Below are 26,871 nucleotides of genomic sequence, written 5' to 3'. Positions count from 1 at the left end.
CAGCAGCAACACTGCGAGTTTCCCTGTAGAATTAAGGTCTCACCTGAGTAGACCGTGGCTAGGGGAAGGGACCCTGGTGCCTGTGGACACAGTGCTGTCCTTGGCCTGTTTCCAGGGTAAGCATGCGAGTGGAGCCAAGTGCTTGATCCCCTCCGTGTTTCCCCGCTGGGCTGCAGCCCTGCGTGCCTGCCTGTGTGTGTGTTTGCGTGTGCGAATGTGTGCACAGGTGCAGGCAAGGGGCATGCCCTCCCCCCCCCCCCCCCCCCTTCCCCCCGCCGCTCCCCGCCGACTCCCGGACCGCCACACCGCGGATCCCGGGCCCGGCCGGGCGGGGGCGGGCGACGGGACGGGCCCGGCTCCTCCCGCCGCCCTGCCTTACAAAGGGCCCCGAGGAGCGGGCCTGGGGGGAGCCCCGCCGCCGGGTCTGTGTGGAACTAGAACTCAAGGAAGTTTTTAAGTATACATATATATTTAAAGCATATTTAAAGCCCTGCGAAGCGTTCAAGGGTTTATTTTTTTATTAATTTCTCTCACCTTTCAAGTTCCCGGGGTTTGCACGTAAGCGGGGTCGTCTCCCACCGACGCTCCGGCTGGGCAGGAGAGAGCGCCTAATTGCCGCTGGAATTTGGTTTAAATTATATAATTGAAGGTTGTACCCCTAGTGAAATAATTCCCTTTTGTTAGGCCTTCAACGTGTTTTGGCATTTTCCCGCTTTTGTCTTTTTTTTTTTTTCCTTTTTTTTTTTTTTCTTTTCCTTCTGCTTTTGTTAGGAAAATCAAGGTGAGGTGTTCAAACAATACAGTAAAACAGTCCCTGCGATGTTCTGCACAGTCAGTCCGGGGGTTTCGGGTGGGATAAAGAGCAGTGCCACTGCGACTCGAGGGGGAATCTCTTTCTTCCAGCAAGTTGACTGTTCAGTAGTCTTTGTGCATGTGTCTTAAAATACTTCCTTTAAACGTTTGAAATCCACTGGGGAATCCCTGGAGTTGGTATTAATCTGCATAACTCAGCTTTTTTTGAACCCGGTAAAATAAGGGGGCACTTTTATTGCAGTCCACAGCTAACGCTTTGTTTGCGTTAAAAGAAGAGCGAAATACGGAATTAAACGTGTTCGTTATTCGGGTGAAGCAGATTGTTGCATTTAAATGGCCCTGAGCAGATGAATGGGCTCGTTGGCTTGAGCTGGACAAAGAATCGGGACGTGTGTCCAATAACGCAGGGCACGAGATGGGGATTTCAAAGAATCCAGCCATTGTGTAGGGAGCTGGAGCAGCCCGAGCACCGCAGTTCGGTTGGTTTCAGGAACTCTCTTCTACTCCGGTGGTATTTTTAAGTGCTGTTTGCTGACTGGTGGGCCAGCTTTGAAGGGTCAGAACAATGTATAGCGATGTGACAGGACTTTTGTTCGAACAGGAACGTTGTTGGATGTGTGGGACTGTTCTGTCTGTAGGTATTTCATTCATGAGTGCAGTGTACTTCCTTTGAATCACAGTTCGTGGATTTCAGAGAGGAGTAGAGGCAGAAGCTTGGCCATTCAACGAAATGTCTAAGTTTTCATTTTTTTTTCTTGACAAGGGCTCTCTGCCATCAATGGCAGTTGCTATGGCTTCCTCTATAAAACAGAAATCTTATGGTATAAATAGATTTTGTACATTTTAACCCTCATGAGAGACAACTTGCTTTAAAGGGTTCCTGTACAGGATCGTGCAATGTTTCCTTTGATTATTGCCAGGCGTGTTGATATGGCTTTTTGTGTGTGAATCTCAAGTATTTACATAAACTGTTTTTCTCATTTTTAAAGGAATCGTAATTTGAAGGTGAATCTCGTGATTCCCCCCTACCTGCAGTCAAGTACAGTGGGAAGTTAGCAAGAGAGATTCTGTGTCTTGTGGTTTAAATGTTTTGGGAAGACTTGGCTTGTTAAATTGAACTTTACACACTAGCAATTCCTGCATCTTCAGAAGGGCCACATAGGCAATTTCCAAGTGTGCAGTTTTATTTGCATAATAGGAGCAATTTGTTGCCATCCACAGCTCTTCTGTGGAAATGCAGCCGCTGAAGATTAAAATACCTTGCACCCAGCGTTTCACAGAAGAGAGTTTTGTGAGGGTCGTGTACTCGCAGCGCTGCGTGCCGAGGGGTGAGCGGGGAGGCAGCCTGAGCTGTGAACTCTTCTGAGCAGAGGGGTGTGTGCTGCCCAAAGCTTTATTGATCTGAGGAGAGGTGCAGGAGCCTTGCTGTGCAGGGTGACCAAATGCCTGTACTGCCACCTCTACGAACATGCCTATTGGAAAGCAGTTTCCATCAGTGCAGACTTTGTTCCTTAGAAAATTAGTGTTCTTTCTTAGACAGTGAGCCCTTTGATGCAGGTACCCTATTTTCATGTGTGTTTGTAGAGCACCTAGTGCTTCTGGTATTACTGGAACTTAGTAGTAAACAGTGAAGCTGTTACATTTTTATCTTGTGATTAATGTAACCGTATCTCCTTTGTTTAAACCACTCTTGTGAATGAGCATCTATTTTAGAAAACACGTAGCACAAGTCTTACAGAATACATGGCTGTGTTGTATTTGTGTGACAGGAACGTTAAATTTCTATGGCTAACAGAGTAGTGCTGCTTTTTTTTAACAGTACTTAAAATTTTTCTTTCAGTCTATTTTAAAAAAATCCTCTGAGATAAATTTATCTCAATGAATTATGAATGGTACAGGATTGGTTTTTGTCTTTAAAGATTGATGGGTGTGTGTAGATTCTAAGTGGGTTCTCAAGAAGAAAGAAGTAAAAACTGCTGTGCCCTTAACCAGCATTAGAAAAATACTGGAAACACTCTTGTTTTATAAAAGTCTGTTTTATTAAACAGAAGAAAATGCAGATGCTTATTAAAAGACAAATAAATGGCAGGAGGCAAGCGCAAGTGGTCGGATGTCTTAGGGGGCAGTGAAATAATTTGCCCAGGTACAGTAGCACTGCTGAGCTTTTGGGCAACTATGCAAATGTTAAGGATGGAGCTGTGGTGTGGCTGATGGGGATAGGTACTCTGATACACAGAACGCACCAGGAATGAGGAAATCTCATTGTGTTGCCTTCTCTTTGAATTGCAGTATCTTTGCAGAAGTCCTTTGGCCTCTTTCTGACCCATCAAAGCCCTAATCTAGCGATAGCACCTTAAGAAGAAGAGGTGAAGCTTGGCAGCTGATGAAAGCAATGAGAGAAAGCGCCAAGTATTTGTTCTGGCAGGGAATTGGCTGTAGAGCCAGATATGACTTGAATTGTAGCTTCTCAAAGCCTGAGAAGTTGAGGAGCGAAGTCGCCATGGGCAGTGTTGGTTGGGTTGGGTTCCCATTCGTTGGGATCACTAGCTGTGGCTACTTAGAGGAGAATTTCTGACAATGCTGCTGTAGCTTTTCTGTTCGCTGTCTGCATTCGGACTTGCTGAAATATTTTTGTGTGGTATGTAATGCTCTGAGGTTGAGCTTCTGCAGGTTTTGCTGCTCATGCTTCCTTCTTAAAATAGGCTCTTACTCTGAAAAGTCGTTATGACATAGACTTTCTTAACACGATGTCTTTGGAAAAGGACTGCTACTACCAGATTGCCACCCTCGTTCGGTCTGGCTCCATTGGCTGTGTTTGGTTTCCTGCAAAGACTGAAGTTCAAGTAGTGGCAGTTGAACTAAAAATACCCAGTGTGTGTTTAGGAGCTGTTCTGAAGTACCGTAATGGCCCAAACACGCTGTTATCATGCTTGAATTGCGATCAGTTTTTCCTACTGATGATCATTTCTTTTTGAGCCAGGGTATGCTCTCTGACTTAGAAGTCAGTGTAAAAGGTAGAGTTTTGTCATGCGTGAGCCATATTTCCCTTTACTGTAGGAAAAGGTGCTTGCTGCAACGTGGAATGTAGCAGAACTTGCTTAAAAACATGTTGGCCTGTGTAAGTTAAAAGGGGCTCTCATAATGCACCATATTTATAGAAACTCAAGAGAGAAGGTGTCCTTAACGGTTAGTCTTTGCCCATTTGTACTACATGGTATTTTATTGTATTTGCAGTGTGGTCAAGAAACACCATGTATATTTGGTGCTACTCTACGTTAGTCACTAGACAAACATCTACATAGCAATAGGCATGCTTTGAAAAGCAAGCCTGCATTTCAAAAAAATCTTTTTTTTGTGCACTTTTCAGCACTTTTTGTGTATAATAATGGCATTTTCTTTCCCATTCCCCTTTCTCCTTTGCTTGATCCCACAGGGAGGTCATAATTCTGTGATTTTCACCAAACTCTGTTGCAATGCAAGTGAGTGTGATGTGATAAATTCAGCATTATGACGTCACTTCGTGATCATCAACAGAAGATGGGGTATGTGGGTGTAAATCCTTGTGTAAATACAGATCACTATGATAAATGACAGTCTCGGTAAAAAGCCAAACAAGTGTGAAAGCCTTTTCTTGAATGGTAATATATTGGCAGTAAAGGCTTTCTGTTTCTGTGCCATCAAATGTTTCTAGCACTCATTGCTGCTGCAGAAGCTGCCTTGACACTTTATGTATAAGTGTAATATACACTGTTGCTTTTGCTCACCGGTATATTACTTTTATACGTGGAATTTGATAGTCATCTTTGGAGCTTTAGTGTTAATAGACAAAAAATAAATATATTTAAGAGTCTTGGGCTATTTAGAATGGGGAATTGAGTATATAATTGTGGAAGTTCTAGGATATTAGTATGCCTCAGGCATAAGCAATAAAGGAAGTGTTGATACTAATGCTTACCCAACGTATCCTTGGCTGTCCTTTAAATGCTGTGCAGATGTGGTTCAGAATTTAAAAATGCTTTAACACGGTTTCAGATAAACGTAAGGGTTTGTTTCTGTTGCATTGGTTAGTTTCTGAATTTACTGTAACTAACATATTTAAGAAATTTTTTAGCGTGGAAGATGAGATGAAAAAACCATTCTTGTATATATTTTAAGTTTTGTCATTTTCCAGTGTTGTTACTCCTGAGTCATTCATTGGGGAGCAGGAGAGGTTTAAAACCAGAAAAAGTGCTTTTTTTGTAAAGCTATGGAATTTGTCGGCCAGACATGGGCAAGTAAAGTTGACAATTGGCTCCTTTTTAGCCCAATTAACTCTCAATTTGATGGTGCACCATCAACCACCTTTTCCAATCCACCAACATATAGATCAGCCTATATAGTATAACAGGGGACAGGGCAATAAAAATTACTGCCTAGTGATCACTGAACAAAGGTGGAGTAGAGGTGCAGGGGTGGAATCCCAGTTGGGGTCTCAGGACGAGTGGGTTCAGCAGCAGATCCACTTCACAGGCAGGAAAACGTGGAGAAAACTACGTAAGATTTCACAACAGAATGGGCACAAGAGTTCACTAATTCCTCTTTCCTACTTTGGCATTTGGTCAGCAGGAATATTTTGTAGTTTTTACAGCATTTAGCTAATGTATTGTTATGGGCAGCATCAGTAAATTGTCAATTCTAAATGGAAAGCCCCTGATCTCAGTGGGTTGGGATGGTGTCTTTCAACAAAAAAAAAAAGTGAGTGTTGAGACTAGAAGTGGTTTTGTGGGTTTGGGGATTTCTTTTGTTTGTTGGATTTGAGTTTTGGTTTAAAATTGAAAGGCAGTAAGTATTGCAGATAATATTCAAAGCTTTATTTGCAATAAACATCTTAAATCCTCCAGTTATTCTACCCTGTTGATCTTAAATGTCTGAAAGTCATTATGTTTCTTTGTTAACAAATTTGTGTTTGTGCTGCCAATGATTTTACTAACTTTAGGGGAGGTTGTTGTGTTTTTTAATACTTTTATGATCTTAAACCTTCAATATTGTAAATGCTTAACACATGTGAAATATTTGAATAATAGCAGTGTGTTGTTGGGTTTTCTTTTTAGCCATAAGTGTTTGCAGGACTGGGATGTTGGTGTACTTCCATCACAAAATATCCTTATTCCCATTGTTGTCTGAATGACTATGTGTTGAATTCAGTGAAAAAATCCCTGTAGTTGAGGGTTATCAAATCTTAAAGTGGTACTTAAGAAGCTCAAAAGAATTAAAATGTCAGGGCTAACTTTAATACTAGAAGGAAAAAGTTACTAATATAGGTTTCCTCCTGTGTTCTACAGTCTGTCCAGTGAAGATGCTGTGTGAGGCTGCTTTGAGATGCTAACAGGTATCTTGAACTTTTGGTTTTCCAGTGCAGCATCTCTAAGTAATATTTTGCTGTAGGAAAAGACTAAAATCTTGATTATTTTTTTTTAAAGCATTTATTCACCTCTCCCTACACCCCAAAACAAAACCCCAGCTGGTTTTATTTCCATAATAATTTCAAAGGTTTTCCAAAGTAGAAATAAGTTTAGTTTGTGTTGTATCCTTTAAAAAAAATAAATTATATCATGGTCATCTCTTCACAATTAAGTATGCTCTCATTATTGACATGCCCTCATCTCCACTGTCATTTTTATCACATCTAGCAGTAAAGCTCCACATTAGTGTAACATTGGGTTTTGACATCTAGCCATCTAGTGAACCCAAACGGATGTATCTAAACACATTGAGGAAAAACTGTGCTCCAGGAAGAACAGTGGAAAAGAAATAAATCTGAAATAGTTTTGTACTTTAATTAAAATATCCTTGTGGACAGATCCAAAATTTATCAAACTGCTTTTTTTTTTAAAAAAAAAAAAACCAAACAGGAAAGTGTTTCCTCTAAAGAGAAACAAATAAGATTGGCTTTAATAGCTAAAACAAATAGTCAGGAGGATGTTTGTGGCATTCGTACAATGTGGCTGCTTTTGATTCTGGAAGCCCTTTCTAAAAATGGAGCTATCACACATCTATATATTTGGAGTCACATCCAGCTTCTCCCATCCTGCAAAGAACATTTTTAATAAAAAAAAAAAAATCTCTTAACTGGATCCCAAATCTATTGTTTAAATGTGTCTTTAAAAAAGAAAAATGCTTGAGATCTCATGCCAAATTAATTTCAGATGTTCCTGAATATTTAATGGCATTGGTCTTTGTTGTTAACTTTTAATCGATCCATTTGCAGAGCTGTATTACAAACCCAAGAACCAGCAGTGGTGATCTGTGACCTGAAAACTTGATCACAGAAATGTGATGAAATTTCTCTGGCATTGTGGACCTTCTTTTAATATTCTGCTGTAAAGAGAGCTCCAGGAATTCATCCCTTAACTAAGCGTTCAGCATCCTTTCCATCTCTGCGCTCTGTGACTGTGTGACCCCCTAATGTAGTGACGCCCTCCGGCCAGATTTCCTTCACAATTTGTCAATGTCACAACGGCACGGCTGGCTGGCGGGGGTCTGCACACAGTGCCCTAGGTTATGCTTTTCCCCTTTCTGATAGCCTCAGCCTTTCCTTTCCAAGAGAGCTGGGCTCTCCAGAGTCTGAATTCTGCATCACGGCACATATTGCTACCAGTAAGGCTCTTGGTTCCAAGGCTGGAATTTCAGAGCTGTCTGACAGGAGTGTTGAGTGAATGTTAAATTGCTAGCAGCAAATTTCTACCCAAAAATAAACCTCAGATGGTCAAAATGCATTTAGATTTCTGATACCATTAAACAGCTTCATGACAATCAAAACACGCTGGTTTGTCTAAAACCTCTTCTGCTCTCTAGAAACTTAAGTGAAAATTGTAGGCATTAAATCTGCATTTTCAATAGCTGTTCTTAACTGTACCTTTAATCCAGATCTTATTACTGCTACCTAGTCAAGTAACAGCCCTGAGAAATCTGGAGGTTAGCAGTGCTCTAACAAGTTTGTGAAATGCAAAGAACAATTTGCACAATGCAGTACTAAAGACGATGTAATAGAGATCATCCTACTTAATAGCCTATTTAAATCCTTGACAACTTACAATAGTAGATCGCTTTCTTTTGAATCTAAAGTTTAACTTTAACTTCTCCTGCGTTGTAATTTTATAGGGAGAAGAAGTGGGTGACAGTTGGTGACACATCCCTAAGGATTTACAAATGGGTACCAGTAACAGAGCCTAAAGTCGATGATGTAAGTATCCTGCAAATGTCTTGCTTTTTTTCAAGATGTTCAGGGAAACATGGTGTTGAGGGAATATAATTGTTATTCTTTGAGCCTTTAAGCTACAACTGGTGTGGGTCTTGCAGCCATTTGACTAGAAGAGCTCTAGGGAGGTGCTGATCTCTACAGAAAGTGATGCTGATGGTTCAGTGGGTGGCAGCCTTCCCAGAGTCGACTTGGATCGATTCTCAGATAACTGTTAAACAATCGGCTTGAAACTGGTTTTTGAAACCTTTTGGTAACATAATAATTGGGAGGTGGGGAGGGAAAACTGAAACATCGATTACTTTTCCCCTCTTTCTGCCTGATGCTTTAAAGGAAAGTAGTTGGTTTGGAACTGTGTGGAGAATGTATTCTATCTGTGCATCGCTGCTGTTTTGCTCAAATATACATGCAAAACACTGAAGTAAGGGTAGAAAAATCCTGTGGAACTGAGATCATTTGTATTAAGATGTCCAGCCCAAGCGATACAGCAGACATGCTTCTGTTGTAATGTGTGTTTTCTCTTGATAAATGTTTTGTGTATGAATCATGTTTACGTTCTTAGTGTGCACTGTTCATGTGCCACGATACAATCATTTGGCATAAAAATAAGTGTAAAAATCAAAGCTCATAGGGCTTACAAATTGTTTTTCAAAATGAACGTTGCTCTCATTTTATAAAATAAAATATTGTAATAAAAACTAATCCATGGTACCGTGTAAATTAATGATACGATGAATATATATCCCAAGTTTGGTACTCCTTCCTTGGCTGTCATTTGCTTTTACTTTATTTGAAATATGAGTTAAGACCTACCTGGAAGAAAACTACTATGTTAGTAAATGTGTAAAATTATGGTTTTTCAGGCAAGACGATACCATGATCTTGTCTTATTCAAAGTCCAAATTCAAGGCCTACTTTGGATCAGTGTTGTTTTGACTGAGTTTGTTTATTTCTGTACCTTTGGTTGTGCCACAGATTTCCATGACTCTCGGAGTTGTGGTAAGCCTCTTGTATTCTTCCAGTGCTTGAGCAGCATCTCTGTGAAGTAACCCCTTGTGAATGGGGAAACCTTCCCTGGTTTCTTTCCAGAAACTTGTTCATTCTTTCTAGTTGTCAAATGTTTGGTCTTGATTTTATTATTTGTAATACTAGGGGGAAAAAGCTGTGCTATCTATGTTTGTGAGGGAGAGAGAGATTGAGGGTATTTAGGCTCACACTTCTGAAAATTGTTTTCACACAGTTAAGCCTGCATGATAGGTACCACCCAACTTTGAAATAGAATTTCTAGTGAGTTTCTGGATGAATTTTCAAGGTGATTGGTACTTGAAGTTAGACTCTATGTTAAGAAGAATGGGTTTATGTAACAGTCTCTATGTGCAGAGTTTAATTATATTCTTTGAGCCATCATCTTCAGGTTTAGGCTGCAGATTTGCTGAAATTGGGACACTTGTGGAAGGCCAGTTACTTTAGTGTCCTACAGTAACATTCTGTTCATTACAAGTAGAGGCCGTTGTGCAGCTGCAGTTGTTGCAGGCTTGATGTCGTAAGGCTTCTCTCTTTTTGCTCTGGAAATTCTCACAATTAAAACTTAACCACATATATTTTTAAAAATAAATATCAGGCAGGGGTCATCTTGGCTATTTAATTTTGTTGTGGGCATCCTTCTATATCCAATTTCATCCACCTGTGAAGGAGCAGACGGTATATTTGCTTTTCACTAGAAGAGCAGAATGGGATCTTTTTTACTGCTTCATGTTTCAAATGGAAGTTGTCTTTGATTTTAGTGAACACAGATTAGATTACTTCCCCCCTCACGTGTTGTTCCAAAGACCCTTTGACATTTCTTTGAACTAGAATTAGCCAGGCTCTTTCCTCCTACTAGTTTTGGAAGGCTGTTGTAGAACCTCACTGCTTTGATGGTTAAACCTGTTTAAAAAAAAACCTTTTCGGCTTAAATTGCTTACAGACAATTTTCAATATTTCTTCTGTGGGAAAAGTGTCCTTTTTACCTTTTAAAAAAAAACAACACCAAACCTGACAGATTATGTCCCCCCCAAACTTTCATTTTGCAAAGGTAAAAAAGTCCATGTGCTTTCACCTCTGCTTCGCTATGTATTAGGGAATAAAATCTGGCTTCTCTGAAGTAAAAATACAATTTAAAATTAAGCCTAATAATCTGTTTAAAATAGATGGAAAAGTCCTTCCACTTATCACTTGTTGAATTTCTTCTTCAGTCTTAGACGATATTTGTGGTTTTTAGTTCCTTCCCTTGTTGGAGGACACCGTCTTATCCCAATGGATGGGTTGCCGAGCGTTCTTCCTAGAGTCAGGCTTTTAATTGTCTTCTCAGCAGGCACGCAGGATGCTCCAAAAGCAGTGCAGCTGGCTCTTTCTCCTGTGAGACTCATTACGTCACCTCTTAATTGAAAATGCTGCATCCCTTAGCAGACGCAGATTTTCCACGTGATGGATGCTACTGTCTCTTCCTTTGTTTTAATGCTTGCAGTCCATACTGTTGTTTGGTCATGAGCATGTTGTGACCTATTGTTCATGTAGGACTGTCTTGCTTATGCTCTTTGTTTTAGGCCAATCTGATTTTTCTTAATCCATCTTTTAGTTTTAATGAAGAAACAGCATTAGTTGTAGAGAAGGAGGAGGTCTCTGCAGTGTTGGTCATTGAGAAAGAGGTAAAAAGCTGTCTCTTTAGTGTTAAAATTCTAGATCTGTTATCATTCCTGTTGTGCATGCATGCATATTGTCTAAGTGTATCCTACAAACTTTCTGATATGAAAGGGAGAATGTATTGAGTTTTGTAGCGGTGTGTTGATATGCATAAACCATACAGTGAGCAGAGTTACGAGCTCAAAAATAGGGTAGTTTCATGAATCTTAGCTCTGCCTCTGATCAGCGCTGTTCTTCCCTTTCCCTGGTGTAGCAGAGATTCTTTTGACCTTGGTTTTGCAGCTCTTTGGATGGAGTACAAAGTTAGCAGCCAGCATCTCCCAAGTTTTCCGACTCAGTTTCAGCAAACCGTTTAGTTGTTGTGCCTCAGATTCCCTGTTTGTAGAATGAAGGGTATTATTGGGAACTTTGTACTTGTTACAAAAATTATGCAGTTGTTTAAAGATGAAAAACGTAATTAAGTGCTAACTGTTACTAGAATTTTTGGATAAAAACCTTTATATCCCAGTATTTTGTGTCATGAAGAATACAATTAGAAAAACAGCCCTGCAGTTATTGGGACTAATGCATTATTGATAATGTCAGTTATTGTTACGTTGGCTTTATTTCTCACTTGAAATTGAGAGATGTTTACAGAAGTAATGAATGGGAAGGGTATTATATTGCAACGTGGATTTCTCTTCACAGTGATAGTCTCATTTGTTTGTGGTATTTCTTGTTTTTCAGAAAAATAAGAATAAGAAAAAAGGCAAAGATGAAAAATGTGGCTCTGAAGTGACCACTCCGGAGAACAGCTCCTCTCCAGGGATGATGGACATGCACGGTGAGTGGGAGAAGGTCAGCCCCAATTACCCTGTTACACCGCTGTGAAACTATAAGCTCACAGTGTCAAATTTTTCCATTGCTCAGATGTATGGACAGCGTGATTGAGTCAAAGTGAAAAGAGGATCAAAGACTCATTTTGTTCTCTTCTGTGGATGTACTAACAATTGTTGTTGGGGAAACAATTGTTAGTGGAGCTAAATATGAAAATAAAAATAGAAATATCTGCCATTCAAAATACTATCCTCAGGTGAAGTAGTAACTGCCGAGTTTGCTGCTTGGAGAACCAAAGCCCCAAAGTCTCAGTGGCACCTACTACAATTTGTGCAGGTTTTGGACTTTTTGGTTTGGTAGGTCATTCAGATCAAAAGAATTCTGCAAGAGTCAAGAAAGCAAGCTGTGGTTCTGTGGCGTCTTCGGGCACTACGAGGTCATTTTTTTTAAAGTGTGAACTGTTGAGCATTAACCTGGTGTTTATTACAGAGGAGCTTTCAGAGCTCAGCTGTTTAAATTTTTTACCTTCTAGGTGTTTGGATAACAATTATGGCTGAGAATGCAGCACCTACTTGAGTTGATAAGAGCAGATCACTTTTTAGTGGGCTGTAAATTTTTCATTTCAGTTTTATTTGCATTTCTTTCGCCTCCTGGTTGGTTTTTGCAGTGTTCACAGCAAGTACGATCTTGCAATTAAATGATTGAGCAGGATTTTTCACAGATCTGAATTAATTTTTCATCTGTTTCAAACTTCTGAGCTTTTGCCTTGGTCAGATCGTTTAGTTTTCTTAAGTCTTGTTTCTCCCATCCGTGGGGTGAATATACTACTTGTTTTTTTATCATATATCACTTGTGTTTTTAAGCCATACTGTATGAATTCACAATAAGCTGATTTCAAGCTGCTCTGAAAAGAGATGGTCCTATGTGTTTCTGAAGTCCTTTGGATGTAATGAGTTCAATCAACTTCCATGCTAGTAATTTAACTAATAATGTTTTGCTGGGTTAATTTTCTTTGAGGAGCAAGAGCTTCCCTCTTGGCTACCCATGTTTGTTAGACTGGCTTAAAAATATATAAAGTATTAGCTGAGATACTTAAACCACTGTCACTGGTTTTCAGAGGAAGAAAGTACAGGCAGAATATTTCTTGTTAACTACAAAGACACAATCTGTACTGCAGAAAGTTACTGTGATCCAAGTTTTTGGAGGCTAAGAGAATATTCTGCATAATTATCGCTTAGAAACTATTGATACTGGGACTGGATGAAACATTTTACCTTGAGAGAATTTTTTGGGGGAGGTTTTTTTGAGCTTCAGGACACACTTCAAAACTACCTGCTCATCTGAACACTGTAGTGATGGGTATTTGTAAATTTGCAGCCTGAACACTAAATTACCCCAGTGTTATATGAACTATAAGATGAAACTGACACTTTGTTTGATCTGTTTTACTCATGTTGCAAAATTCTGGGTTTTTTGGAAGAGATTTGAGTAAAACACTCTAGATTTTATTGTATAATGTTAGAGCACCTTTTTTCAAGTTTTCTGATTTTTAGTAAGTGCTTGAAAACTCCTGTATTACAACATAGCCTGCAAGATCAAAATTTGTTGTGGTTTGGGAAAAAAAAAAGTTACATGTAATATTAGTGTAAATGCTTGGACTTGATGCCCAACAAGCCGTTATTAGGAAATGATACAGGAAAACTATGGAAGAAATAAGGTGTGTTTATCTTGTCAAATTAGACTTTCTTGATTTTAACTCTTTTTGTTAACAGATGACAATAGCAACCAGAGTTCAATAGCTGATGCTTCTCCAATAAAACAAGAAAACAGTAGTAATTCAAGTCCAGCACCAGAACAGAACTTGGTGACACAAGCAGACGGCACTGAAGTAAAGTCTGACGAAACTCAGACAGAAGCAAAGGAGCAGCCTGGTTCAGAAGGTAAGTTGAAAAGACCCATCTTCAAAGCCAAATAAAAAATGTTATCCTTTAGTGTATCATTTATTTGCTTATCCATTTTAAGAACTGAATAATAACAATTTGAAAGAAATGGTGAAAATGCCCATAATCTCTGGCCTGCTGGTGATCTTTCCATACAACTGGAAAGGTCAGATTGACATTCAGAGTCTTTTCAGAGAGGAAATAAACAAAATATGTGTCTTATTGTTGTCAAAATCTCAGTCTTGAAAGAAGAAATAATTTAAAATCATCTTTAAAATGGTTGCTGCCATGTAATCATACAAATCCTGGAAAGTAGTACTTTTGTAGATGCGTGAACATTCATTATCTAGTGTAAAGTAAAATAGAGGTGAGATGCTTTGAAATTTTTTTTAGTTGTGTAAACTATAATGTAAGCTTTATTTTTTCTTACCCCTGCTAGTTACTTATTCAAAAGTTAGCTCTGAATTCTGTGCCTAATTTTCTAAAAGTGTTACAATATTGTACTGCAGTTGCACGCAGATTAAAAATACATGTGGGTTAAGAGATTGTTCTGAACCTTGCTTTTAAAATGGTATTTTGGGTAATTGAAACATACTCTCTATTCTTGTGAAGATAACTTTCTTCATCCTATTATAACAGATAAAAGATGTCCTTAACACCATTCTAATGAATTGGTTGCAGAATTCTTCCCATAGCAAAGCAATTAAATTATGCCCTCCTGATTTAGTTCTTAGCTCAGTAGATCCAGTAACCAATTTAAATTTAGAGCCTTTATCTTGGTAATGTCAGAATGGTTAAGTATGTTAAATGTTGTCATTGTTCAACTGAATCATTACCAAATTGGAATAAATCAGAGTGCCATATCCTTCAAAGAAAAAAGTCTCAACTAGCATGTTTGGTAATGGTAAAACGGTAAGGAATTTACTCCTAGGTCTAATATTGCCTGAACCTGCTTGTGTGAAGTTGTTACATAGCATACGTGCTCCCTGACTAAATTTAGGTTCGGGGGAAATCGTACCAAGTTCTCTGGATTCGTTCCAGAGACAGTTACTGTAAAATGAAAGGGAGAATTAATGACAAAAAATACCCGTTATTAATGTATTACGGTAAGGAATTTACTCCTAGGTCTAATATTGCCTGAACCTGCTTGTGTGAAGTTGTTACATAGCATACGTGCTCCCTGACTAAATTTAGGTTCGGGGGAAATCGTACCAAGTTCTCTGGATTCGTTCCAGAGACAGTTACTGTAAAATGAAAGGGAGAAGTAATGACAAAAAATACCCATTATTAATGTATTTTTTTTTCTATTGGTTATATGCTGTGTTTAAAAATCTAGTAAATAACTATTTATCTACCAAAGTGTTAGGATCAACCAAACTGCTGGAACTGTGACATTATTCAGCTGGATAGGGTTAATGACCTTGTAGGTCTATCCCATGTTCCTGGGCTGAAATCAGGGAGGTTCCTTAAAGCTTGGGGACAGTTTGGGTGGTCAGGAATGCCTAGTGTGGACTTCTTCAAACAAAACAGGTGCATTCAGGGGGCAGTTTGCTGTGCAAACAAGTCCTTGCAGGCATTGAATGACCAGTAGTTGTCAGCAGCACCTGGAAGAGAAGACAGCAGCTGTGAACTGTCCCCTGTGGATATTGCTCTAGATGTGATTTTGTTGTGTGGAGATGGGCACATCACACAGTGTGAGCTCAAGTTGCAATGTATACTGAGACATACAGGGCAGAAATTGAAATTGAAGTTCCTTCTGACCCTTGGGACTTGTTTCTTTATCAGTTTGAACATGCTTTTCTGGTGAGACATGGAAAGGAAGATGATTCTGTCTGACTTTGCTGAATATGATCTTTGAGACCGCTCATCAGAGGCGTCACTTTATCTTGAATTCAGTCAGAAACTTTCAGCTTGGTCTTGTGATGCTTTTTGTACAGTGCACCACAAAAACATCCGTTACTCACTGGTTATGTCATCTTCATTAATCAAAGTAATCCAAAAATTTTTTTGATCTTGCATTTCTCTTCATCTAGAATAAATTTATATGTTTCTTGGGTCAGGGACCTGTGGTGAGATGACTTTATAAAACTTGACTCCATGCATACTTCTGAGAATTCATTCAAGTCAAAAAGGATTTTTAAACGAGGTGAAGGAAAGAATGGGTTCCAGTCCTTACACTGTGTTGATGTGGATACTGAAATAAATATACCTGGCCTTTTGTAAACAGAGGGGTTTGGGTGGTTTATTTGTTGTTGAGTCTCTGCTTCTAGACATACTGTGTTAAACTTCCAGGCATTTTTAACCTGTAAAGACATTTTAAGTGTCCCTATCCCCTCTTCAAGTGAATGGGTGAATTAACCCTGAGTCCTCTGTAAGTCTTGCTTTGAGAAAGGGAGAAGGGTTTTTGGGAAAAAAACCCCCAACAATAAAAACCCACAACAAAAAACAACAAAACCAAACACCAAAACCACAAAAATTGTAAGCAGGTAAGGGCTATAACAAGCTGGAAGACTTCTCTGTAAGTGTGCACCAGAATTAAAAATTCTACAGCCTTAATGGTAAAGAAAGTCTAAATTTAGTAAGTGTGCACCAGAATTAAAAATTCTACATCCTTAATGGTAAGGAAAGTTTAAATTTAATCTTGAAAATTTAGTATCAAGCAAAAAAGTAGATTATAAATATATGGCTGAATTTTGATTCAGATAACATTATTCTCTCTCCTTAGCTACAGAGTTTTAGATCCATTAGTTATCACAATTCAGCCCTTTTTGTAGCAGCCTTTTATTTCTGATTTGCAGTGAGTTTCCTTGCGGATCAGCCTGATTGCAAAGTTTGTTGAAATTTGTTTGCCAGCAGCTTTGACACAGTCCCGAGTCCCAGCGTGTGCGGGAGCGTAGCTCCCTCTAGGGACTGAGCCCAGCAACTCTGGGTGAAGTTTATGCTTATTTATGGGATATTCTTGCTAATGAGAAGACACGGTAAAAGCTCCTGCTGAGTGCTTTCACTCGTTTGTTTAAAATTATTTCTTGACGTTTCAGATACCTCCGATGAACAGAATTCACAGTCTTCAATGGAAAATTCCATGAATAGTTCAGAGAAAGCAGAAATTCAGTCCTCTGGAGAAAACGATATAATTACAGAGGCATCTAAAAACTCTCAGGTAACTTTAAGTGTAAAAGCCCAATTACTTGGAATTTGGAAAAGAGTATTTTTACCAAAAAGCAAATGTAAGGAGGCCGGTTGTGTGTTTAGACTCATTTCCAAAGCTGATGACAGTAAAGTAGCTATAGATTATGATATGTACCTGTATCTTGTTTTGTGGTTAATTTGATTGGTTTCTTGCATTTCACATAATCTGAACAGTAAGACCAGACTTACCTGATTTACTTTTCAGTTTTCTAAACCAGCCTGTTAATTTTGTAAGGGAATATTAAAATTTCATGTTAATATATTGCTTGGACCTAACCTACTGGACAGGCCCCTTTGAGGACCATTCAGAAGTAAAATACCTTCTATAAAAGTAAATGCAGTTAGGAAAGTTATTTTTTGTAGATTCATTGGACGAGATGTTTGGATATTTACTCGCTGGTAAACTGAAAAATTCTGGGTGGGTGGGAGGAAGAAATTATCCTTGTAGTTGTCCCCTCACACCGAGTTCCTCGGGCAGGGCACTGCTCTGTCCCTTGGTTTTCCTTGCGGGTGGGTGGTTTGTTTCAGTGCACACTTTGCGCTTTCCAAACCCTGCGTGTTCTGTTCTGTAGAGATTGCTTTGGCTACAGCAGGAGAAAACGCATGGGCACTCAGTGCAGGTTGTGCTCGAGTGTGGAGCTGGGCGATTCCATGAATAACTATGCATCAAGGCTGTTGCTTGGAATATTCACTGTGATTTTTAGCCCGGAACTAGAATTTTTACCCTTTGTCAGTAGACGACAACGCGTGTAAAGGTGTTGAGGTAAGATGGAAATGGAGGAATGATTTCAAGAAGCAAATGCGCTTGGTCACGTCATTCTCACGTCCAGGGTTGCTTTGTATTTTACAAGTTGAGACACCAGGGAATTTGTTCATGCTTTTTGTTTGATGTTTATGGCGTCTGAAATTCAGTGCAATGATAACGTGGTTGTTTTTCTTTTTCCCCCTCCATTAAGGACTCTGAAGGAGTGCCACCTTCTAAAAAGATGAAAGTAGAGGCTTCCCAACAAAATGTTGAAGAGATTTAGACTATAGATTTTTCTGGTCAGTTTTTATGTAAGGTACATCAGTGGGCTTAATTATAGAACAACCTTACTTAAGCATCTTCTCTTGGATGAGGACAGAACTCCTAACTTTTCAAGTTACCAAGCAAAAATCCAAGAAAGCCTAACAAAGGTTTAACTTCTCAGACACTGAAAACTTTTTCCTGTGAAACAAACATTGAGAACTTTTAAGTTACTGTCTCTGAAATGGTTGGAGTAAACAACTCAGGAGGGGTCTACGCACTGTTTCTAAAGTCAAAATTACAATTATGTTGCTGCTGTATTTTTTTTTTTTTTTCATTTCTCTATTTAACATTGTAAGATATTTAAGGATGGTACAGGTCAGGTATTAGCTTTCATGTGAAGTTCATTGTTCTGGCGTGATGTCTGCTTTTGTTTTGTGCCTTGTGTTCTGAAAACAGTGCTAACTTTTAAAAGTTGTTTTGCAACTGTCTCCTTTGCAAAGTGGCCTATGTTTGTATAATGCCATGTAGTAAGGCTTTTGCTTTTTATTTTCTTTCCTTTTTTTTTTTGTTTGGGGTTTTTGTTTTGTTTTTGATTTTTAAATCCCTGGTGCTTAAATTTTTAACAAATACAGATCAGGAAGCCATTTTCACTCTTGGAGTCCAAGGAGAAAAAGGAGCTTGATATTTTATTTTAGCAGCTATAGTGGAGATCTTTTATTGAATGCATGGCATTCGCAACTGTAAATTTGGTCTTCTAAATACTTAACTTCATCAGAAGTTAACATGATCTGTTTACCATTTATAGTCCAGATCTGAATATATACTATAACACAGCAGTTAAAATACTTACGTATTAGGTCCAGATCTCTGTACTGGGTACAACTTGCTTTACAGAAAAGTTCCACTATGTACATAAATAGGATCAAAGGGATTGATGCACAATGAATTTATTTTCAATTGGTCTTTTTTGATATCATGTTTTCACTGAACTGGATTTCATTGTACTGTTTATAAGATGTTTACTTCTGTGTTCCAGGTTAATACTGTATTTGGGATTTCTCTTTTTTTTTTCTTTCAGCAAGTCTTGTAAATAAGCCTTGTTGTTTCCATCGTCCCTACATCATTGTTAGAAGCGTTCCTTCTTTTCCAATTATGTTGAAATGTGCTTACGCTAAAGTTGATTGAAAGGCACTAAAGTATGTGCAACTCCCTTCAAATTCCTGGCACGGAGAAGTGCAGAAGCATCCACTGATACCAGGTCACGAGGGCCTGATCTTCCAGTGGGCTTTGTACTTCCAGGGCGAGCTCCCAGTTAGGAATTACCTGCTGTCGGTGGGACCTGCGTGTTTCTGGGTCAGGCCCGTAGCCTTTCTTCGCCTTGTGGGGGAGATGGAACTTGTAATTTAAAATACGATCTCACAGCTATGAAAATGGTTGCATATAGTTTGTAAGCTAGGAACTGTAAATACTTTTTTAAATTAAAAAAAAAGAAATAAATTGCTTCCAGTTGAAACATTTTCATAATTAGCTCTTCATGAAGCTTATTTATTTCTGAATTCTCCAATAGTGAAAATGGCTTGCACTTAGACTACTGCATTGCATTTGCAATTACCACTTTGTTATGAAAAAACAATGGGGAAATGGAGGGGCTGGGGGGGGAGAGGAGGGAGGGAGGAGTGGGGAGCCAATACTGACCTTCCAGAAGATGTTTGTAGGATTGAACTCCAAGTAACATATGACACTCTCACTTTCGGAACTTTTCCTTTATGTTGAAATAAAACTTTTTGGATTTTAACTGAATAAAATTTGATTGCAAATCATTAATGAAAACAGTGTGCTCCCTAATAAGTTTTTTTGGGATTTCTGGTTTGATCATGAAGTCCATTAACATTCTGAAAATAAGGAAATGAGGAGCCAAAAACTGTATTTGCACAATATATGCAATGAAACGGTAGAATTCTCTCTTGAATTGTGTGTATGCCTAAAATGTGGATAACTGGTCAATGATGATTGATTTGTATGTATATTACATTCAGATTTAAGTGATATTTTGTGAGAAGTTCTATTGATATATTAAACGGGCAAATTTAGAAAGATTCAAACTTAAAAATATTTTTGATTTACTAACTTTTTCTTGTTTTTAATGCTTAAACAAAACAAATCTGATGCCACCTTTGACAAGTAGTCATGTTTACTAATCCCTATCTTCAGGTGCATCACAGCAAGTTTTTAATTTTAATTTTGTAGACATTTCCAAGGGAGTAAATAGACTTTTCGTTTAGAAACTAATTCCTGTACTTTAGGAAGAAATAAAATATATAAATAGCACTAAAAATACCTCAAATTTTTCATTAGATAGAAGCATTTATTGGCATTATTGACATCAACAGGTTTAATTATAAACTTCCTTTTCTCTCCTGTGGCTTCTGCTCAGAACTGTTCATTGTTCTGTGGCTTACAAGACAAGGCATCATAACCATATTCCTAGAGGCTTTATTTCTAAAATAGTAACGCTTTATTTACAGCTTATACAGAATACATTCAGAACTTTTTTTTTTTAACCAGAGATTCTAGTGACAACAGACAACTGAACAAGCAGATAGATTTGGGTTCCTTAGACCTGTTATTGTCAGTCTCTAAGGGAAGAGACTTTGACACTATCTGGTATGAAGAAATCCAAAATAGTGTATAAGACTGTTATTAGTCTTTTTTTGAAGTGCCTGATAACATTTATGGGCCAACGGATGTGATTAAACACATTTTAATGCCAGAAAGTACAGATGGGACCAAACCAGAACATTGAATTGAGGTTTGAAACCAGATCTAAATCCATCTTTTTTTGGCTTGGACCTATCTCTACCAGAAACTTGTTTTATGAACTCACTGTAAAAGGGTTTATTGAAAGCGTTGAGACGTGGAGCAGAAGGAGAGATGTAGTTTTCTTCAAGATGACTGAAAGTTCTCATACAGCTAATGTTTTAGAAATAGTGCAAATATCAAGAAGTGCTTCCTTGCTACAATGCTGAATGTTGGAGCTTCAGTTACAAATAAATACAAAAATAAAAAAGAAAGGAAAAGAAAAAAAAAAGAAAAAAAAAAAAGAAACTAGACGCAAGTAAATTAGCTGAGTTTGTGGAACATGTGGGAAGGCCTTCCAAATAAGCGATTTACTCAGCCAAACATTTTATAGCAGAACTATTCCTTGGAATTTTTATGCTTGGGAAAGTAGTTGTTAAACATTCCAAAAAGTGCTGGCACTTACAAAACAACAAAAAAAAATTCAACAAGGCAGTATAAAATATTGGTTTTGGGTGGCTATCTTCATACATAACATTGTCATGTTTTGGAATGTTCTTTATATCTAAGGGCCTGGTAGAAGGTGTAAAGAATTTTGTTTTCTTCAATACTTAATCGTTTTCCATCTTATGATTTGTGTGTGTGTGTGTTGTACAGCAGTATAATTTTTCACTTATTTATTCCATCGGTAGTTATGGTTTGTACAATGTACAATGGTTTCATTTCAAAAATAAAATAAAAAATCACAACATGAATGCTGCGTGAATAATTTTTATCAAGAAACTTAATCTCAGTTTGTTTTTTAAATTTACAATAAATTTCTGTTTTTTATAAATGGTATTTTTAAATGTGCATTCTATGGTGTTGTCTCATTTGGTAATGCGTAAAATGATTCACCTTTTCAGTGGATCAAAGGTGTCTTGATATTGTGGGGTGGGGGCAGGTGGTGGTGGTTGTTGTTGTTGTAACAACAACAAACAAATAGATCTGGCCAATGTAATTACAGCAACCTGCAGGTAATTTAAGGTACTTACTGTTGGCTTGGTACTTGGCTAATGTGTTGTGGTAACTTAAATTGGAGGGAGGAGGGCAGAGTGTGGAAACACGCTTCAGTTTGGAAACATGCTGCAGTCTGATGCTGGCAAGGGTGAAACTCCTTAAGAGTTTTGGAAAGATTCCTTGCGTTCAAGATGGATATAAAGTGTCCAGCTTATTTTTAGTGTTCTGTGGGCTCTGTCTCAAAGTAGCCTGCAGTTTCCCAGGCAGCTGAAGCACTCTGCTGGCTCACTGCTGCAGGAAGGGCCAGCCACAGCCCGCTTGCCTGCTCCCACCTTGGTTTTGTTGCCTCCTTTGCATTTATTGAGGTGGTCGTAGCATCCTCCCGTCAGCAACTTAAATTTGCTAATCTGGGAAGAAAACTACCCAATTTTAGTCAGTTTTTTTTCTCTTCTCTGTATTAGTGAATTAAATCAGAAGAGTTGTATAAGAGAATTATATACAGTGTGGAACTGGAGAGAGAGGGGGGGAGAAAAGAACAGGTAAAAATGAAGATATGATTCAAGATGAGTCCCAGAAGTAAAGGCTGAAAAAAAAAAGAAAAAAAAAAAAGAAACTAGACGCAAGTAAATTAGCTGAGTTTGTGGAACATGTGGGAAGGCCTTCCAAATAAGCGATTTACTCAGCCAAACATTTTATATCAGAACTATTCCTTGGAATTTTTATGCTTGGGAAAGTAGTTGTTAAACATTCCAAAAAGTGCTGGCACTTACAAAACAACAAAAAAAAATTCAACAAGGCAGTATAAAATATTGGTTTTGGGTGGCTATCTTCATACATAACATTGTCATGTTTTGGAATGTTCTTTATATCTAAGGGCCTGGTAGAAGGTGTAAAGAATTTTGTTTTCTTCAATACTTAATCGTTTTCCATCTTATGATTTGTGTGTGTGTGTGTTGTACAGCAGTATAATTTTTCACTTATTTATTCCATCGGTAGTTATGGTTTGTACAATGTACAATGGTTTCATTTCAAAAATAAAATAAAAAATCACAACATGAATGCTGCGTGAATAATTTTTATCAAGAAACTTAATCTCAGTTTGTTTTTTAAATTTACAATAAATTTCTGTTTTTTATAAATGGTATTTTTAAATGTGCATTCTATGGTGTTGTCTCATTTGGTAATGCGTAAAATGATTCACCTTTTCAGTGGATCAAAGGTGTCTTGATATTGTGGGGTGGGGGCAGGTGGTGGTGGTTGTTGTTGTTGTAACAACAACAAACAAATAGATCTGGCCAATGTAATTACAGCAACCTGCAGGTAATTTAAGGTACTTACTGTTGGCTTGGTACTTGGCTAATGTGTTGTGGTAACTTAAATTGGAGGGAGGAGGGCAGAGTGTGGAAACACGCTTCAGTTTGGAAACATGCTGCAGTCTGATGCTGGCAAGGGTGAAACTCCTTAAGAGTTTTGGAAAGATTCCTTGCGTTCAAGATGGATATAAAGTGTCCAGCTTATTTTTAGTGTTCTGTGGGCTCTGTCTCAAAGTAGCCTGCAGTTTCCCAGGCAGCTGAAGCACTCTGCTGGCTCACTGCTGCAGGAAGGGCCAGCCACAGCCCGCTTGCCTGCTCCCACCTTGGTTTTGTTGCCTCCTTTGCATTTATTGAGGTGGTCGTAGCATCCTCCCGTCAGCAACTTAAATTTGCTAATCTGGGAAGAAAACTACCCAATTTTAGTCAGTTTTTTTTCTCTTCTCTGTATTAGTGAATTAAATCAGAAGAGTTGTATAAGAGAATTATATACAGTGTGGAACTGGAGAGAGAGGGGGGGAGAAAAGAACGGGTAAAAATGAAGATATGATTCAAGATGAGTCCCAGAAGTAAAGGCCTCTGCAAAGGTAAGGCTTGTGCCAGTAAAGAATGAAGGAATGAGCCACAGCCCAGCCGAGCAGCAGGGCATGGAGTAACTTAAATTGGAGGGAGGAGGGCAGAGTGTGGAAACACGCTTCAGTTTGGAAACATGCTGCAGTCTGATGCTGGCAAGGGTGAAACTCCTTAAGAGTTTTGGAAAGATTCCTTGCGTTCAAGATGGATATAAAGTGTCCAGCTTATTTTTAGTGTTCTGTGGGCTCTGTCTCAAAGTAGCCTGCAGTTTCCCAGGCAGCTGAAGCACTCTGCTGGCTCACTGCTGCAGGAAGGGCCAGCCACAGCCCGCTTGCCTGCTCCCACCTTGGTTTTGTTGCCTCCTTTGCATTTATTGAGGTGGTCGTAGCATCCTCCCGTCAGCAACTTAAATTTGCTAATCTGGGAAGAAAACTACCCAATTTTAGTCAGTTTTTTTTCTCTTCTCTGTATTAGTGAATTAAATCAGAAGAGTTGTATAAGAGAATTATATACAGTGTGGAACTGGAGAGAGAGGGGGGGAGAAAAGAACAGGTAAAAATGAAGATATGATTCAAGATGAGTCCCAGAAGTAAAGGCCTCTGCAAAGGTAAGGCTTGTGCCAGTAAGGAATGAAGGAGTGAGCCACAGCCCAGCCGAGCGGCAGGGCACGGCGCTGGAGGTTGGCCTGTGGTTTGCCTGGGAGCAGGACAGGCAGAGGAGCCAGCGGAGCGGTAACGGGATGGCTGGACTCCCAGCACCTGCAGCCAGCCCCGTAGTCTGAGGCTGTGAGTAAGATTCTCTAAGCTCCTGCACCTCATCAAAATGGAAATGCTTATCTTCCTGTCTGTAGATTTAGGAGGATAATCTCTTACCACTAAGTGTTGTGGAGTACACTGTGGGTATATTTTTTAAAGGGCTTGAATGCCTCTCTGTTTGGTGTGTATTACAGCTGAATTCTAAGTCGGTAAATGGCTGTCTCCTCCTGTGCTGAAAGCCTGTGCTGGTGAAGGAACATCATCAGAAGATGGTGGCCTGCGTTTCACCTGACGCTGCAGATTGCTAAAAAGAAGCAGTAAGAAAAAGCATCCTCAAAAGAAGCTGCAGTGGCCCCTTAGTGTTTCCCTGTGCCTCCTGGAATCCCTTACTGTGGAGGAGGAGAGGATAGCTGGGAGTCTTGGCCTGTTGCTGATCACGTAAATGCCAATTTTAAAAAGGCAAACCAAGAGGTCTGTCTCCAAAATAATTGGATTTCTTTTCAGGGATGCCTCTTTCTTTATGTCTGCAGTATTTGCTCTGAGGATGGCAAGAAGATAAAACCCTGAACTGCATCAAATGTTAGTCATAGCTTAAGACTGCTATCCCTATTTTAAATGATGGTCTGGGGTGCTGCTAGCTCTTCTTTGAAAATTGCATTGCCACCTCATGACTTTATTTTAACAAGTTACCCCTCTTTTCAGACAGGAAGAAGCAAGCCTGGCTTGCTTATAATTTTGTGAGGTAAATGTATAGGCTGTTGTCATGGAAGTACTGCATACAGTGCTGGTAATGACGTGTGATTATTTTCTTTTGTTTTTTCAGTTCAGGTTTAGTTCTTAAACTACATGTAAGACTTAGGTACTATAAAACTATGAATGTTGTTTTGAAATGTTTTAATTTTTTTTTTTTTTTTTTTTTTTTTTTTTCACTTAAAGTACTCCCAGTCAGAATATCTTGCTCGGAGATAGCATTGCTTTTTTTTTTTTATTTTCTTTTTTTAAAACCAGCATTAATATAAGGTAGCAATAACCAGCTTTGAAGCTAAATATGCCTGTGGCCTTTTCTTAAGAATTTTAGTCATACGTGATGCTGACTAAGAGCTGAATGTTAAACAGAGCCCTCACATGATGCGTCCATGCCTTCCTGCTCCTTTCATGTCTGGGGAAGTATTTGACCTACCACTGCTCCCCTAAACACAGTGATTTCTCTTGATTTCATTCTCTCTAACAGAGAATATTAGATCACTGCAAGGACATAATTGTGATACTGCAGGAATGCCTCTTCCTTCCGTGCCCAAGAGTTGCTAGCTCATCCCTTGAGCTTCCCTTGATCTTATTTCTGCTTTTACAAAGCAGAAAAAGTAGCATGTAGCAATTTAATGTGCCCTCTTTTTTTCTCCCTCCTGAGGATGACTGTGTAGCAGAGCCTGGTTTTTCTTTTTAAGTACAAGGTCCTAGAACTGAGAGAATATGAGCAATTTAGTATAAACGCTTTGGAGTATGCCACCTAGAATAAAATTGCTCTCTTGATGATGGAGGCTTCCTCTACAGGGCAAGCTAGAGCTCTTTTCTATTGACTTTGTATATACATAGGTATGTGTATGAGGTTTTGCGCTGTAATAGATGTTCTGGCCCTGTTGCTGTGCTTTCATCTTGACCTGCAGATCCATTGTTTCCTTTATGCTTTTGAGAAGGATGAAATCTGATCTTTACTTCCCCTGGAACAACTGTGCTTACTTTATGCACGCCACCGAGCAGGTACGTGGGTGAGGTGTGAGAAACCAGGCTGGCCGTAGAACCTCTGAGGCTTGAGCTTTTCCCTGCGATTGCAGGCTGGTCTCTCCAGCTGTGTTTGCAGCCTCTCTTGCTGCAGGTCTCCAGCTACTTCTGTCGCTGCCCTGGCTTCTCGCAGACTGTTTCTGGAAAAAAAAAAGCAATTTACTGTATTAGTTTAAATCCATGAAATATTTCTAGCACAATCACTATTTTGCCAACATTCTCCAGCCGGTTCTGGGCTGTCCCCTGCATCTTCTCATGTTCATGAGTCCCTTAAACTTAGAGGCGGGGGGGATTTTAAGTCCCTTGATGTTGTCCTGCTGGATGGAAGCGCCACACTGGATTGTTTAAACCAGTGGCCTTCGGGCAGAGTGAGGACAGTCCTCGATAGGGACAGGGCAACAGTAGTGTGACACCGAGGCCTTGTGGCATCAGTGCCTTCCACTTTTGTGGTGAGGCTGGTGGTGATGGAAAGTGGGGGCTGCTCCACCATCATGAGTGGGGTTAGGGGATGGGTGTCACTTATGGCCAAGAACCGTCTGGTTTGGGGGGTGTGGGAGGAGAGCCCTTTCTTTGGAAGAAGCCCTCCTCTTGTCACTAAAGGGCCAAGGAGGGAAAGTGGCCTAGAGGGGTGCCTTGAGGGAAAGCCGCCTCCCGGGTGATTGGCGGGCTGCTGCTTTCACTGAGGAAAAACACCCTCAGGGGCGTTTTCCAGTGGCCTTCGGGGTGAGTGATGGCGGCCTGGGGCTCTCCCTCAGGGCATGTTGCCGAGAGAAAGCGGCCTCGAGAGTGGCAATGGCGCGATGGACCCTTCGCTGAGGGAAAGGGGCCCGAGGGGCTGCCCGGGCCCGCCGCCGCTGAGGGAGATGGCTGAGGCGGGAGCGGGGAGGCCGCAGGGGAGGGGCGGCGGCGGCGGCGGGGCCGCTCCGTCTCCTTTAAGCGGGGCGGCGCGGAGCGGCGGGGGCCGGCCCGGGGC

At 39.6% G+C, this 26,871-nt stretch overlaps 1 protein-coding gene across 1 annotated transcript; it reads left to right on the top strand.

The window, feature by feature from the left end:
- The first annotated feature begins 4,268 nt into the window (after positions 1-4,268).
- On the top strand, positions 4,269-21,237 carry BCL7A (B-cell CLL/lymphoma 7A). Its single transcript, XM_014964655.1, has 6 exons — positions 4,269-4,355; positions 7,954-8,035; positions 11,459-11,555; positions 13,321-13,488; positions 16,527-16,648; positions 17,634-21,237. The coding sequence occupies exons 1-6, from the start codon at positions 4,321-4,323 to the stop codon at positions 17,703-17,705; spliced, it is 576 nt and encodes a 191-aa protein (XP_014820141.1). The 5' UTR covers positions 4,269-4,320; the 3' UTR covers positions 17,706-21,237.
- Positions 21,238-26,871: the final 5,634 nt, after the last annotated feature.

This window comes from Calidris pugnax, unplaced genomic scaffold (genome assembly GCF_001431845.1).
Source record: "Calidris pugnax isolate Ruff unplaced genomic scaffold, ASM143184v1 scaffold32, whole genome shotgun sequence".
NCBI classification, from domain to species: Eukaryota; Metazoa; Chordata; class Aves; order Charadriiformes; family Scolopacidae; genus Calidris; species Calidris pugnax.
The sequence above is the reverse complement of the archived record's forward strand: the minus strand, read 5'-3'. Positions and strand labels throughout refer to the sequence as shown.